Here is a 14,644-nt window from a genome sequence, read left to right on the forward strand (position 1 = left end):
TTTTTATTTTGGGCTCTCTCTAAGTTGCAGAGGGCCTAAGTTTCTGAGGTTGGCTGCAACCCTGTGATCCTTCTTTCTCAGTCTCCCAAGTAATGGGATTACACAGACAAACACCGCCACACAGTGTTTGCAGGAATGTTTTTGAAGATGAGTAGAAAAAAAATATATAACCCACAAGAATGGCCGGAGCTGATGGGAGCACCTGTGAACATTCTGGGGCAGTCTACTCCATGTGTTACAGGTGGCAGGATGTTGAGCTGGGTCCAGAAGGTGCTGCCTCAGCCCCCAGCGGCTCCTCAGAAGACCAAGATGGAGGAGGAGGAGGAAACAGAACCAGAGCCAGAGCTGCAGCTGAAGCCAGAGGCAGAACCGGAGCCGGAACCGGAGCCAGAGCCGGAGCCGGAGCCCGAACCAGAGCCTGAGCCCGAACTAGAGCCGGAGCCCGAGCCCGAGCCCGAGCTCCAGCCTGAGCCTAAGCCCAAACCAGAGCCAGAGCCGGAGCCCAAGCTTGAGCCCGAGCCTGAGCCCCATCTGGAGCCAGAGCCTCAGCCCAAGCCTGAGTCCCAGCTGGAACCTGAGCCTGAGCCTGAGCCTGAGCATGAGCCTGAGCCTGCATCTGCGCCTGCGCCTGAGCCCAAGCCGGAAGCACAGCTGGAGCCCCGGCTGGAGCCCGAGCCCGAGGCTGCCCCCGCCCCTGAGCAGGCCCAGTCTGAGGATGAGGCCCTGGTGAGAAGCAGAGGGGAGTGGGCAGGCAGCCTTGCTGCTCAGGGACTTCCTGGCTTGGCCACCTGCTCCCCAGGGCCCTTCTACAACAGTCAAGGTTGGAGCTAGAAGGAAACATGATGGCCACCCAGGCAGCACTCACACAAAGGAGGACCGCAGGCTCAGAGAGGGGAGAGCGCTCCCCGAGGCTGTTCCTGCAAATGCTAGGGAGTAAAGGTCCACGGCTTCGTGGATCATGCCATCTCTGCTACTCGACTCTGCCCTTAGAGTGTGGAAACGGTTCTACATGATGCATAAACAAAGGAGCATGGTTGTGCTCCAATAATACTTTATTTACAAGAGCAAGCCACAGCTGGGAAGAACCACGGGAAGTAGCCAGTCAATGAGCTATTTGTCAGGAGCCCATGATTTGATTAGGGACTCACTCCGGAACGCCACTGCGTGCCGAGTGCACCGCTTACTTCAGTTGCTATTTGTTTTGCAGTAAGTGTGTCAGACTGAGAATTGTGGGAGCTCTGAAGTCAATCATCTTAACTTTGGAGATTGGGAGGCAGTGGGAAGGGGGGGCTTTCTAGACAGAAAGAGCTGAGCAGAATTTTAACTGAGGGAGATGGAGAGGCTGGTCATTCCTGGCAGAAAAAAGGGCCATTACTGGGGTAATGGAGGGTGTGTTTAGGAAATAGAAAAAGGGTTTGTATGTGTGTGTGTATATACACAAGTGTATGTACATGTGTGTAGAGTATCCTTGGTATCATAGCTGTATGTGTACATATTTGGAAATTGGGCATGCATGCCATTGTGTGTATACGTTTATATGCATGTGTATGCACATGCATGTTAGCGCAGGCACAAATGTTTTGGTTTGTCTGTGGTTCTATGTGTATGTATGGTACACCACTGTGTGGTATATGCACATGTTTCTGAGTAGGGTAATTATTCATGTGTTTGTATATATAAATATACTAGTATGTTCATATATGTGTCTACACATTTGTATGTATCTGTCTATATATACACTCGGTGCATACATATATGCTCATGTATGTGTTTAGATGCTGAAGTGGGCAGATGTATATGCACACATGTATACATGCACATGTTTGTATGTCTGTGCAAATATGTGCATATGCCTGCTTATGTGACTGAACACACTTGTATAAATATAGACATTTCTGTGTTTCATATATGTGAAAATGATTTGCATGCATATGCACATGCTGTGGTTTGCACACTGGCAGGTTTATACATATGTGTACATCTGCATATATACATACATGTATATGCACATGGTTGTTGTGCCTATGTGAATGGATGTTGGAGCATACATGTGTACCTATACATAACTATGTATGTGCAGAGATTTGTCTGTACATGTGTTCATATATATATATATGTATATAGACCTATTTCATATGTGTGGGAACACCCGTTTATGTGTTGCTGAATGTATGTATACATGTGTGCATGCTCATATTTCTGTGTCTGTGTGGTCCACATGAGAGTGGTGTGCACATGTATGTTTGTGTATCACATGAGAGTGCCATGCACATATCTGTGTGTATGTGTATATATGCACACACGTGTGTATCACACAAGAGTATCACACACATGTCGGTGTGTATATGCATACATGCACACATGTGTATCACATGAGAGTGACATGCATATGTCTCTCAGTATGCACGCATGTACATGTATGTTTGTGTGTCACATGAGAGTGTCATGCACATGTCTGTGTATATATGCATGTACACACATGTGTATCACATGAAAGTAAGCACATGTCTGTGTGTATGTATGTACATGCATATTTGTGTACACACACAAGTGCATGCAAAGGAAGGTGAGTGGCAGATGGTAGAGGCTGGACTTTGCCTAGCTGCTAGAGAGCAATGGAGAATTTGGTCCGGAGGAGGGAGCATCCTGGCTGGGTAAAGGGTGGCTCCTCTTCTCCCAGCGCTTTGTTCCAGGCTGTCATAACTCCACCTGTCCCTCTCTCCTCTCGGGCCACTGAGTAGAGCAGCTTCCTGGGGGATATAATAGGCTGGGAGGCTGGAGGCCACCTGGGGACTCAGAAATGACCATGAGAACAGAGTCATCCGGTCCTTGGGGGTGGGGGCCTAATGGGTTTGGCCCAGGCAGGTCTCACCCAGGTCTCACCCAGATCCTGTTTGAACCCTCCAGTCACCTGAAGAGCCAGTCGACGGGAAGGAAGAGGCCGCGGCTGAGCAGAGCCTTCAGGGTGAGTGCCGGATGCCTGGCTGGGAGGCTGCACACTCCCCTCAGAGCCTCCAGGAGCCCATTTCACAGATGAGGAAACTGAGGCTCCAAGAGGCTTGGGGGCCTTCTGGAGACTTTTAGCAGAGCTGTGCTAGAATCCTGACCTTCTGACTCTTTGAAGTCCTCCCCCATCTCCTGCCTCTGACTCAACCTCCCCAGCAGGGTAGAAATGGGCCTCTCTGAAGGCCTAGATCTAAAGTATAGGGGGCTGTTTTGCAGAGACCCATGAAGCCACCCCACCTCTGCCCACCACCCTCCAGGCCCAGATTACTGTGGTTCCAGACACAAGCAGGTATGTTCACCCCCAAGGCCAGCACCCCCACTTCCCTCCCAGCCAGGAGCCCCAGGGCAGGGGAGGCGTGGGCGCTGCCCTCTGGTCTGTGGTTAGTCAGCGCATCCTCAGAATTGGCTGAAGGGAGCTTCAGGTAGAGGGCCGGGGTCTCCTGGGCCATATATGAGCATCGTGAGTGAGAGAAATGGGGATGGGAGCCACAGTAATGAATGCCCCCTTCATGGGGCCAGAGGTGTCCCAGTGCTAGGGTGATGTCACCCCACAGTCAGAGCTGGTTTTTTCAGCAAAGACAGAAAGCCAGATGTGTATATGGAATTTTTAAATTTTTTTTAAGAATCCTCCCTGTTGGCTCTGACGTCAGCCCACAGTGCTTGTCTAGCCAAGCATGTTGGGCTGGGGCTGCCCCGGGGTGGGAGGTCTGGGACCTCCTCACATGTCGGCTCTTCAGCCTCAGCCTCCAGGGATCTGCCCATGTGGAGCCCGGTCCCTCTGTAGTGAGTACACGTGGGCAGCCGGAGCTGGGCTGGCGGGGAGGGCCGTGGACAGAGGCTGGCTGCACTGTTTGGTGCAGCTGGGGAACGAGGTGAAGAGGGCACTGGGCGTATGTAGCCCATTCTCTAGAGAGGAACTGGAGTCTCAGAAGGGAGGCGACATGTCTGAAGTCTCAGTGCAGAGACAGTAGGTGGATCCAAGTCAAATCCTCTGGAATGCTGTGGACCCTGGTGTGGGTGGAGAGTGGACTGGTGTCTCTGTCCCGCACAGCCCCAGCCGCTGGGTGCTGACCTGGCTCATGAAGGGCATGGAGAAGGTGGTGCCGCAGCCCGTGTGCAGCAGCAGGGCGGCCCAGGACACAGCTCAGGTACTGCTACGGCTGGAGGCAGGCGGAGGAGGGGTCAGCTGGGGAAGGGCTGACCCAGACTCCCTGCCATGTCTGTCTGTCTGTCCTCGGTAGGCTGGAGAGCAGATCGTTGGTACTGGGAACACAGGTAAGACCGAGATGCAGGATGGCTTTTCAGGGTAGAAGCTGAGGGGCGGTTGGGATGGCCCTGGCCCTGGGCAGAGTCCACAAGGGCAGAGCTGTTCACTGACTGGCCCTGGGCTTGAACCTGGGTTTGGGCTGATTTCCCAGTGCTGGCTCTAGGCTGACCTAGGGCTTGGGGTAGGTCTTGCACTGTTGACCACCTCTCTTCTCTTCCTTTCTTTTTCTTTTCTTTTTCTCTTTTTCTTCTTTCTTTTTTTTATGGTACTGGGGATCAAACCCAAGGGCATTCTATCTCTGAGCTATACCCCCAGCCCTATTTTATTTTTTTAATATTTTTTGTTGTTGTTATACTGGAGATTGAACCTAGGGGCATTCTACCACCTACACTCCCAGCACCATTTTTAAAAAATTCTTTATTTTGAAACAGGGTCTCACTAAGTCGCAGAGGTCCTCACTAAGTAGCTGAGGCTGGCCACAGATGTGTGATCCTCCTGTCTCAGCCTTCCAAGTACTGGGATTACAAGCATGGGCCACCATGCTCAGCTTTTTAAATCTTGAAACAGAGTGTCACTGAGTTGCTGAGGCTGGCCTCAAACCTGTGATCCTCCTGTCTCAGGCTCTCAAATACTGAGATGACAGGTGTATGCCACCACACCTGGTACCATCTCTCTCTTTTCTCTCTTCCTTCCTTTCATGCATTTTATGGTTGTCTTTGCAATTTTTAAACATATTTTTAATTGAGCTTATTTTTTAAATGAATACATAAAAACACAAAAATCGTATGTATTAATGGATACCACGTGATGTTTTAATATATACATTGTATAATCTGATTAAACCTATCTCCTCAAACACGTATTCCATCTTTATAGTGGAAATGTTCCAAATCCTTTCTCCCTGGCCGTTTGAGAAAGAGCAGTTGCTGTCTACTGCTGCCCTACTGTCTGCCCACCAGCCCTCCTTGCTCCTTTTAACTGCAACTTAGGGCCCAGTGGACGCCCTTTCCCCTTCCTCCCTCTCTGCCCGCCGTCTCTATTTTCTGACCCTGCAGGGTCTGCAGATGGACCTGATGAGGCTTCCGGTGCCCAGGACGGCTGGTGAGTCCTGGTCACCGAGTGTCACTGCTGTCTGTAGCGTGTGATGGGCTGAGTGGTATGTCTTGGGCTCAAGAGCAAGGTCTGCTGCCGCCTCCACACTGACCTTAAACCTCTCACCTCTCCTGGACCATCACCTTCTCATCCACAGCGTGGGGACGACGTTCATGGGCTGCCCACAGTTGGTCCCGTTACTTACCCAGGCCCTGGGTGGGCACCTCTGAGAAGGGGGAGGTGGGGATGAGCTTCATGCAGGTGGGCTGGCGTGGAGCAGGAGGCTGGGCATGGGCCACTGGGGGCTCAGGTGTGTCAGCCTCACAGCTGGCAGCAGCATCTGAATGCTGAGAGCTGACCAAGGGTGGCTGCTTCCCAGCGAGGTAGCAGGTGGCCAGAGGGGGACTGTGTGAGCCGGTGAGCCTGCACCCTGCTCCAGGGAGGAGACTACCTCTGCCTTGAGGGCTTGCGACTCAATCAGCCAGGTGCAGCGGCACATGCCTGTGATCCCAGTACTTGGGAGGCTGAGGCAGGAGGATTGCAGGTTCAAGGCCAGCCTCAGCAACTTAGCGAGTCCCTTAGCAACTTAGTGAGATCCTTTTTCAAAATAAATAATTAAAAGGACTGGAGGTGTAACCTGGAGGTAGAATGCTCCTGGGTTCAATCCCTAGTATCAAAAAGTCCAAAAAAAAAAAAAAAAAGAAAGATAACACATAGAAATCTAGGTTTTTTATGTAGAATCCTCTATTTTTACATGTTGCCAGCTAATGGAACAGTTTCTGGAACACTGTGTGTCCCCGGAATAAGCCTGGAGCTTCTGGTTTGCTATTTTTCCTAGAAATTCAAAGTCACACACACACACTCACACACACACTCAACTCCAGTTATCCACTCATTCATTTCTTTATTCATCCATTTATTGGACCTCTGGTCCCCTCAAGAGCAGGGGATTTTTTTTCTCGTTTCACGGCAGAACCCAGTGTCCAGCCTGGTGCACTATGGACTGGGGACTCCCACACGCTCCATGCACGCACACCTCACTCCAGGCCATTTCTTTGGGTTCTCTACTTTATTCCAAGGATTGCTCTGCTGACTCCTGGAACCACCAGTGCCATTTAGGATGAGGCCCCCAGAGGATCTACCAGCTTTCTTTAGCCCCATACCTAGGGAGAAGGGTTGTCCCGGGAACATGGGGCTTCCCTGAAGAGGTTGGGTCTTCCTGGAGGCCGGATAGATCCTGGATCTAACATTTGCCCCTGGGACCAGCTACAAAATTGATGGGGCCCAGTGCAAAATAGAAATGCAAGGTCCCTTTAAAAATGTTTAAGAAATTTCAAATTATAGCACTAGTGCGTTAAACACAAAATAGGTCTTTCTAAGTATGGGACCCTCCATAATTGCATAGGGCACATGCCCAGGAAGCCAGCCCTTACCCGTCCCAGTCTCAGGGAGACCCCATGTCTCATTCAAGCCCCCAAGCAGGTCCCACTTCTCCCCCGCTGCCCTGGGAGGCCAGAGCTGGGTCAGTTGTTCCTGAGCCTGGTCCAGCCCTGGATCAGAATTTGAGGTTGGCAGAAGCTTCCCCGCCACCTGGAGGACCTTTGAGAGCGTCAGTATGAGGCCCCCTGTGCCGGGCCAGGCGGGGATGGCGGGCAGTCAGGATGGCGTGCTGGCCCCATCCTTCAGGCCACCTGCTCGGCTGACCTCCAGGCTCTCCACAGGCCTGGCCCGCGGCTGCTCAGGTGGCTGGAGCAGAATCTGGAAAGAGTGCTGCCGCAGCCCCCCAAACCCCCTGAGGTGAGTGGGAGGCAGCTGACCACCTGGGAGAGCTTGGGGACCTCGAGGTCCTGCCTTGCGGGGGCCACCCAAGGTGGCCTCCTGGAAGCATCCTTGGTGGCTGGGAGTGGCTGTCTGGGGTCTGGGTGGGGGCGGAGGCTCAGAGGCGGGATGGGGATGCTGGCTGGGGGCCATGCATCGGAGCTGCTTTAATTCGCGACTTGGCTTTCTGTTTGCGGCACAGTGCTGGGCTGCTGAGCCTGCAGATGCTGTCTTGGACCCAGGTACAGAGAGAGAACCTAGGGTCTGGGGAGTCTCAGGGAGGCCCTTAGCCCCGGGGTTCAGCCTCGTTGGGAGTGGGTTGTTATGTGTATGTGTGTGGGGTGGCACTGGAACCCCTTTCTAAGCCAAGTTGGAAAGCCAGAAGCCTGGGACAGACTCGTGAGGTCTTGGACAGGCCCCTTCCCTCCCCAGTCTGTTTGATGCCAGGGTAGTTTGGAGTGGCCCCCAGGGGCTCCCCACCCAGTCAGGCTAGTGCATCAGCTCTGAGTCCTGTGCCCCCCTGCCCGATCTTCATTTGTTGCTCTCCCTGCCACTCAGAGCCCCCAGAACCCGCCGCTGTGGAGATGGAGCCTGAGCTGCAGGCCGCAGAGGAGCCCGCCCCGCTGCCAGAGCCCGAGGAAGAGCCCGCTCCCGAGGAGTCCCAGCCCGGCTTGCCAGCCTCCTCCCTGCCGCCTCCTGGGGATGCTGCCAGGTGAGCACACCTGTGTGCTGGGCCTCCCACGGGAGCACTCCAGTGTCTCGCCCCAGCCCAACACCCGACCTTCACCAAACTAGCTTTTTAAATTATACAATTAACCCATGCACTTGGGAGAAAATTTAACCTTATCTCCAGCCCCTCCCAGGGAACTTCCTGGGCAGCTTCTTGCCCTTTTCCACTCCCCATGTGTGTCCAAGCTCATTTAAACAAACACCCGATGAGAGCAGACTACATATATTATTGGATAGCTTGCTTTTTTCACTTAAAATATATATCTTAGAGGTGGTTTTATACATATAACTCCATTTTATTCTTTTCATAGCTGCATAGTACTCCAATTTTTGGATGTACCAGCTTCTATTTAACCACTCAGTGGCCTTTTTTGATTTGTTTCCATGTTTTTATTGCATCGATAGCCTTGTCTGTACATCCTTTATCTCTTGCACAAGTAAATCTATAGACTAAATCAGTGACAATAGAATTGCTAGGCCCAAAATGACAAGCATTTTCTTTTTTTTTTTTTTTGCGGGTCTGGGGATGGAACCCAGGGGCATTTGACCTCCGAGCTACCCCCCCCTGCCCTATTTTTTATTCTTTGTTTTGAAACCGGGTCTCACTGAGTTGCAGAGGGGCCTCACTAAGTAGCTGAGGCTACCCGCGAACCGTGATCCTCCAGGTCTCAGCTTCCCGAATGCTGGGATTACAAGCGTGCGCCACCACGCCCGGCCAAGCATTTAAAATTGATCTAGGTACTGCCAATGCTCTCTCCCTGGCGGTGTGAGAGGCCGAGATGCACTTCTAGGAGTGAGCTGGAGGGTGGGGGCCCGAGCTGTCTGCTGGGGCCTGAGATTACCCAGGGAGGGTGGGGAGGGGAGGCAGTGGCTGTTGGGGCCCTTGGGTTCGGGGTTCCAGTAGGCTTGCCATCTGCCTGTGGAGAGAGCTGACTCTGGCCTCAGTTTCTTCACCAGCCCACTCCCCCTGAATGCAGCCCACTCTCTCCCACTGCAGGTTGATAGCTTGGCTCCTGCACAGGCTGGAGAAGGCCCTGCCGCAGCCGGTGCTCCATGGGAGAGCTGGGGAGCAGGTCAGCGCTGGCGGGGGAGGGCCCCTGGGTGGTGGTGGGAGGGGGCTTGGGAGCTCAGGGAAGGGTAGACTGGTCAGTCTGGGGCCCTGGGGGTGGGGACACCACAGGGAGAGGGGGTCTGCAGTGGAAATCAGCTCTCCAGCCTGCCTGGCATGCGTTCATTCCACATACTCTCTAAGACGCTGTGGCGGGGTCTGAGCTGCACCTGTCAGGAGCTCACAGTCTATGTGGGGGATGCTTCCACGGTGGGAGCAGAGGGCTGCGGGGCTCAGAGCTGGAGGCCCCTGGCACCATTAAGGAAGCCTCAAGCATGTGCCAAGTCCCAGAGACAAGGGAGACCTCGAATGTTCTGTGAAGAAGTGGGGCTCCCAGGAAGCCCAGGCCAGGGCTGGGGTGCACTCCTGACAACCCAGAGCTCCAACATGGGTTATGGGGAAGGGCGGTGGGGGACCAGGGCCTCTGCTACTGCTTCTTTTTCTTTTCCAAGACCCTGGGCCCTGGCCCTTCTTTCTTGGGAACAATTGGACATCTTCACAGGAGCTCTTGCAACAGGGAGATGGGAGGTCTGATGGGAGCCCTGGCTGTGTGAACTTGGCCCTGGCCCTCTCGGGGACTAAGTTGTCCCACCCGAGCAACAGGCAAACAGTGTATCACTACCCAGGATTGTGAGAAATCAGGACAGAATTCTGAGTGAAACTGTCTAGGCTCGCGGTAGAGGAGGGGCTGGCCAGGTCCTGGGCCTCTGGGCCGCCCCAGGCCTCAGCCTGGCTCCTCTGAGCAGGTGCTCCTGCAGTGGCTGTCTGGCAGCACCCCCACCGTGCCTCACTGAGCCAAGACTCACCTCCCCAAAAGCCCCTCTCCCGATTCCTTCATTGGCCCTGGGCATAGCAGGGTCCGACTTCTCCATTTCATGGGCCAGCGAGGCCTATAGAGATGATTCAGGTCTCATGGCTGGAGTCAAGGACCCAGATGTCTCCACCCCACATCCGGGCTCTTCCAGCCCGCTCTTCTCTGCCAAGGCTGACTCCTGCGCTGAGGGAGGCGGCAGGAGCCCCGGGGCCTCTGCGAGTGGCAGAGGAAGCCTGGAGGTCTCTGAAGCTTAAGAGGGACAGAGTAGCAGGGACAATAACTTAGTTGATGCAGATGCCCTTGCTGAGCCCCAGGTACAGAGCAAGGGTGGGGCAGGGGAAGTGGGTGCCCAAGGGAGAGGCCTCCAGGAGCTGGGAGCTTTGAGATGCCCCCCACCCCGGAAGAACGAGGAGGGCTTCACACAGAGACCAGAGAGGGGCCTGTCCTGCTGAGAGAAGATGCCAAGGTGGGACTAAGCAGTGGTCCTGGTGGGAGAGGGGTGGGCTCGAGGCAGCCACTGAGGCAGGACAAGATTGGCAGGGAAGGGTCCAGCCTGGGGCCATGGGGTGCTTGGGGGCAGTCCTAGTGGGGCACGAGGGAAGCCCCTCTCTATCCCCGTGTGCTGGCGAGCTGTCAGGAGCAGGGAGGCCGGTGAGGGGTCCCCAGCAGGTTTCCTCTTTCTCTCCCCATGCAGGAACCTGGCTCCCCTGAAACATGTGACGTGCAGACCAGTAAGTGATGCATTTGTGGGTCCCCATGTGCGTTTCTGGGAAGGCTGCTTGGAGTCCTCGGGGTCCAAATGGGGGTCGTAATTGAGGTCTCCTGACCTGGAGCTAGAGAGCCCCCTGCTTAGTTAGCCTGTCTGGGCAGCCAGAGCCAGGTAGTGGCTGGAGGCCCCCAGTTTCTACCTAGAGAAGAGTCCCAAGGTCAAGTTGGACATGCCCCTTCCTGCTGGCAGCAGCCCAGAGAGCTTTTCCCCGGCTCCAGGCAGCTGAGCAAGTGGGTTTAGCTAAGCAGCAACCTGATGGGATAGAGGAGATGGGCGGGGTCCCTGGAAGACTAGGTCCCATTGACTGTGGCGCCCTTGGGCTGGGAGGATCCCCTCTTCTTGGCTGGTTAGAGAGGAGAATGTGATGCTTTTTATCCCAGTCCTGAGCCAGGACTGGGGGACAGAAGACTGAGGCCAGCCAGGGAGGGCTGGAGACAGAACCTGTCCTTCCTTCATTTCATGGACCCTGGAAAGACATGTATTCATTCATTCACTCATTCACTCATACACTAAACAAATACTAATGGACAGCCCACCATGGCCAGGGCCTGTGATGAGTACTGGCAGTGAGCAGAGCAGCCCTAGGGTGCATGGGCAGTGGCAGCTCCTGTTCTATTGTGGACACAGGCCACCAGCCCCTGGCAGTGTCCTGGCACTGTTCTCCACTGTGTCTGGGCGCAGTGTGCAGCCCCGGGGCTGATGGTGGTCTCCATGAATGCTGTGAGCTGAAGGTGGCCTCAGGGGGTGGCTGGACAAGCCGAACATGGCTTTAGGGCTCATAGTAGTCGTGACAATAGCACGAGTCGCGGGGAGCCTGCCAGCCCCTGGCCGGGGTGTGTCAAGTGTCTCACGGTACTCGTGGCCAGCCTGGAGTATGCTGTGGAGGGCCCCCCATGGCTGTTCGGGCAGCAGGGACAGAGCTCAGAGACCTGAAGGCACCTGCCCATGTCACAGAGCAAATCTCATGGAACTAGACTGTGTGGCCAGAGCAAAGGAAAAGGAATTAAAGTGTTTCCTGGAGCAGAGACGCTCCAGAGGCCACGGGGCTCCAAAGGGAGTGCCCAGACCCCACTCATCCTCCTCTCTGTTCCTCTGGGAGGACGTGGGGTTCTCAGCCTTCTCCTGTGGACAGGCCCAGCGCAGGGGCCGGGAGTCTGGGCAGATTCATGTCTCAGGGCTTAGGACATCAGATATATGCTTTCTCATAATCCAGGAGCCAAAAGTCCAGAATCAGGTTGTTGGTAGGGTGGGTTCCTTCGGAGGCTCCGAGGGACAGACTGGGCTGTTCCATGGCTGCAGGGGCTGCTGGCCTCCCCAGTGCTCCTTGGCTCTGGCCACCCTCCGTCTCCACCAGCATCACCACGCGGGCTCTCTTCTTTGTCCCTGGGTGTCTAACCTCCTTCTCTCTTCTCTGTGAGGATGTCAGTTAGGCCACCCTAAATCCAGGATGATCTCATCTTGAGATCCTTAACTTAATCACATCTGTAAAGACTCTACTTCCAGATAAGGTCATATGTACAGGGAGTAGGGTTAGGACTCAGCTATAACTTTTGGGGGGACACTATTAACCTGTTATATGAGGTGACTCTGAGGGGCCAGAGCCCTCCCGTCCCAAACCCTGGCCTCCCCTGTTCGTCCGTCCATCCATCCATCCACCCCCTCTGCCTGTCCCCCAGCTGCCCACCATTCTGTCTTCTCCTTTGTTTCAGGGGTGGCAGCAGCTGGAGGCCTCTGAAACAGGGGAGAAGGGGACCTGGGAGAATGCAGATGGACAAATGGATGGATGGATGGACAGATGGACAGAAGGATGCCTGGAAGAGAAGACCTTTGGGGGGTGGAGGGCGAGGTGGCCGTTGACCCCCACCCTACTTGAGCAGTGTACCCCTGCCCTCCACCCACTCCTGGGCGGGGCCAGGGGAGCCAGAGTCACCGATGCCATTCTCAGAGACTCTTTCAGGGACCTGGCAAGGGGGCAGGACCGACACGGCAAGAGGAAGGTCGGCCATGGTAGCCTCTGAGTTTAAGCTAGATAGCAGGAGGACTTGCTCACCCGAGAGCTGCGGAACACCCCACAGAGGCCTCCATGTGGAACATCTCTTTTGAGAGACGCCTGCACAGCCCTTAAGTGATGCCCGGCGCGGGCCGCACCCCCACGGGACCTGATATTCCCAGAATGTGTTCTCCTAAGAACAGTGTCTCTCTTCATGGGTTGGGGACCACCGTGATAGCAAGATTTTCATTGACATTAAAAAGCATGACTGAGCACCCTAGACTTGCAAGTGTGCAGTGTTACTGCTTAGGGCAAGGCAGGACAAGTGCTTAGGCTTTAAGAAGTGGGTGGTAGAATGGGCTGTGGCCCGTGGTGTTGGGATGCAGGAAGGAAGGGATGAACCAGGGTCCTGAGTGTATGCTGGCCTGTAGATGTGTTTGAGCCAAGAAGAGATTTTAAAAATTAGAATGAGCAGCCGGGTGTGGTGGCGTACGCTTGTAATCCCCACGCTTGGGAGGCAGAGACAGGAGGATCGCGCAGGTTCGAAGCCAGCCGCGCTGGCGTAAGAGACCCTGTTTCAAAAATATATATAAAAAAAATAGGTCTGGGAGTGTAGCCTAGAGGTAGAAGGGCTTCCAGGAACCCCAGTACCACACACACACACAAAAATTAGAATGAGCAGGCCAGGCATGGTGGCACACGTTTGTAATCCCAGCATTCAGGAGACTGAGACATAAGGATCGTGGTTTGTGGACAGCCTCAGCTACTTAGTGAGGCCCTTTGAAAACCAGTAAGGCCCTGTTTCAAAATAAAGAATAAAAAATAGGGCTGGAGGTGTAGCTTAGGGGTAGAATGCCCCTGGGTTCCATTCCTAGTACTGAAAAAAAAAAACCACATTAGAATGAGCAGGATGTGGTGATACATTCCTGTAATCTCAGTACTTGGGAGGCAGAGACAGTAAGATGTCAGGTTTGAGGCCAGTCTGGGCAACTTTGCAAGACCTTGCTTAAAATAAATAAATACATAAATAAATAAATAAACAATAAATAAGTAAGTACAGGAGTGGAGGTATAGTACAGAGGTAGAATGCCTCTGGGTTTAGTTCTCAGTACCAATAAAATAAATAAAATAAATTTGGAATGTGTTGCCAACATTTTATTTTATTATTATTATTTAGTTAGTTTTTTGGTGGTACTAAGGGTGGAATCCAGGGGCTTTCTAACTCCGGGCTATATAGTTCCAGACCTATTTTATATTTTATTTGGAAACAGGGTCTCGCTAAATTGCTGAGAACCTCACTAAGTAGCTGAGGCTGGCTTCGAACCTATGCGATCCTCCTGTCTCAGCCTCCCAAGCTCTGGGATTAAAAGCACGCACCACCATACCCCGCAGTTGCCAACATTTTAGACTCAGTTGTTTACATAAGAAAAATCTGGCTTCCCTCCAACACTGAGATCTGTCTGTAATGGGCCCGCAGTGTGCTCATGAGGACACTCTGAGCAGCAGCCGCTACCTGTGGGCAGGTGGCACCGTCCCTTCATTGGTAGCCACCATTTGAGTCTGAGTTTCAGACCCCTGATGTCTCAAATTAGCAAGGAGGGTCTGGCAATCCCAGTGCAGGGAATAAAGTGAGAAAATGCTTGGAAGTAAGGGAAAGACAGGTGTCAGGGAGAGCCCTGAGCACTTCAGCTAATCTATAGCACAGAGGCCTCCATGCTGAAGGTAAAACTAGAATAGTTAGGACTGTCTGGGGCGGGCCGCGCAGGCCTGCTGCAGGGATGGAAAGAGAAAGGGCTTGTGATAAAAATGGGAAGAGTACTGTTGTCACTTTTCAGGGTGCTATGAAAACGAACATGCTCTGGGACCAGGGTTTGTTCTGTCCCCTGCAGGCAGAAGCCTGCACCCCAAGGGGCTCTTGGAATACAGAGGCCACACCATCATGGACGGCATCATAGAATGACATATACAATACAGCCCTCCTCTGATTCAGGGTCCCACGTAGAGGAGCCTTCCCTGTCGAACCCCAGGGATGCTTGTAGGGCTGCAGGAGT

General features: G+C 53.6%; 1 protein-coding gene across 1 annotated transcript in view; it reads left to right on the forward strand.

The window, feature by feature from the left end:
* CNGB1 (cyclic nucleotide gated channel subunit beta 1) overlaps positions 1-14,644 on the forward strand; it is a gene marked incomplete at its 3' end in the record, with an annotated part of 88,314 nt that overhangs the window by 24,920 nt on the left and 48,750 nt on the right. Inside the window, exons 2-11 of the mRNA XM_080703514.1 lie at positions 242-726; positions 3,867-3,973; positions 4,058-4,154; positions 4,248-4,281; positions 5,329-5,374; positions 7,087-7,162; positions 7,386-7,425; positions 7,742-7,895; positions 8,910-8,985; positions 10,529-10,565. Coding sequence (XP_080559640.1) covers positions 250-726; positions 3,867-3,973; positions 4,058-4,154; positions 4,248-4,281; positions 5,329-5,374; positions 7,087-7,162; positions 7,386-7,425; positions 7,742-7,895; positions 8,910-8,985; positions 10,529-10,565 — 1,144 coding nt within the window. The 5' untranslated portion in view covers positions 242-249. The remainder of the gene's footprint in view (positions 1-241; positions 727-3,866; positions 3,974-4,057; positions 4,155-4,247; positions 4,282-5,328; positions 5,375-7,086; positions 7,163-7,385; positions 7,426-7,741; positions 7,896-8,909; positions 8,986-10,528; positions 10,566-14,644) is intronic.

This window comes from Muscardinus avellanarius (assembly GCF_963383645.1).
Source record: "Muscardinus avellanarius genome assembly, chromosome: 10".
Taxonomy (NCBI): Eukaryota; Metazoa; Chordata; class Mammalia; order Rodentia; family Gliridae; genus Muscardinus; species Muscardinus avellanarius.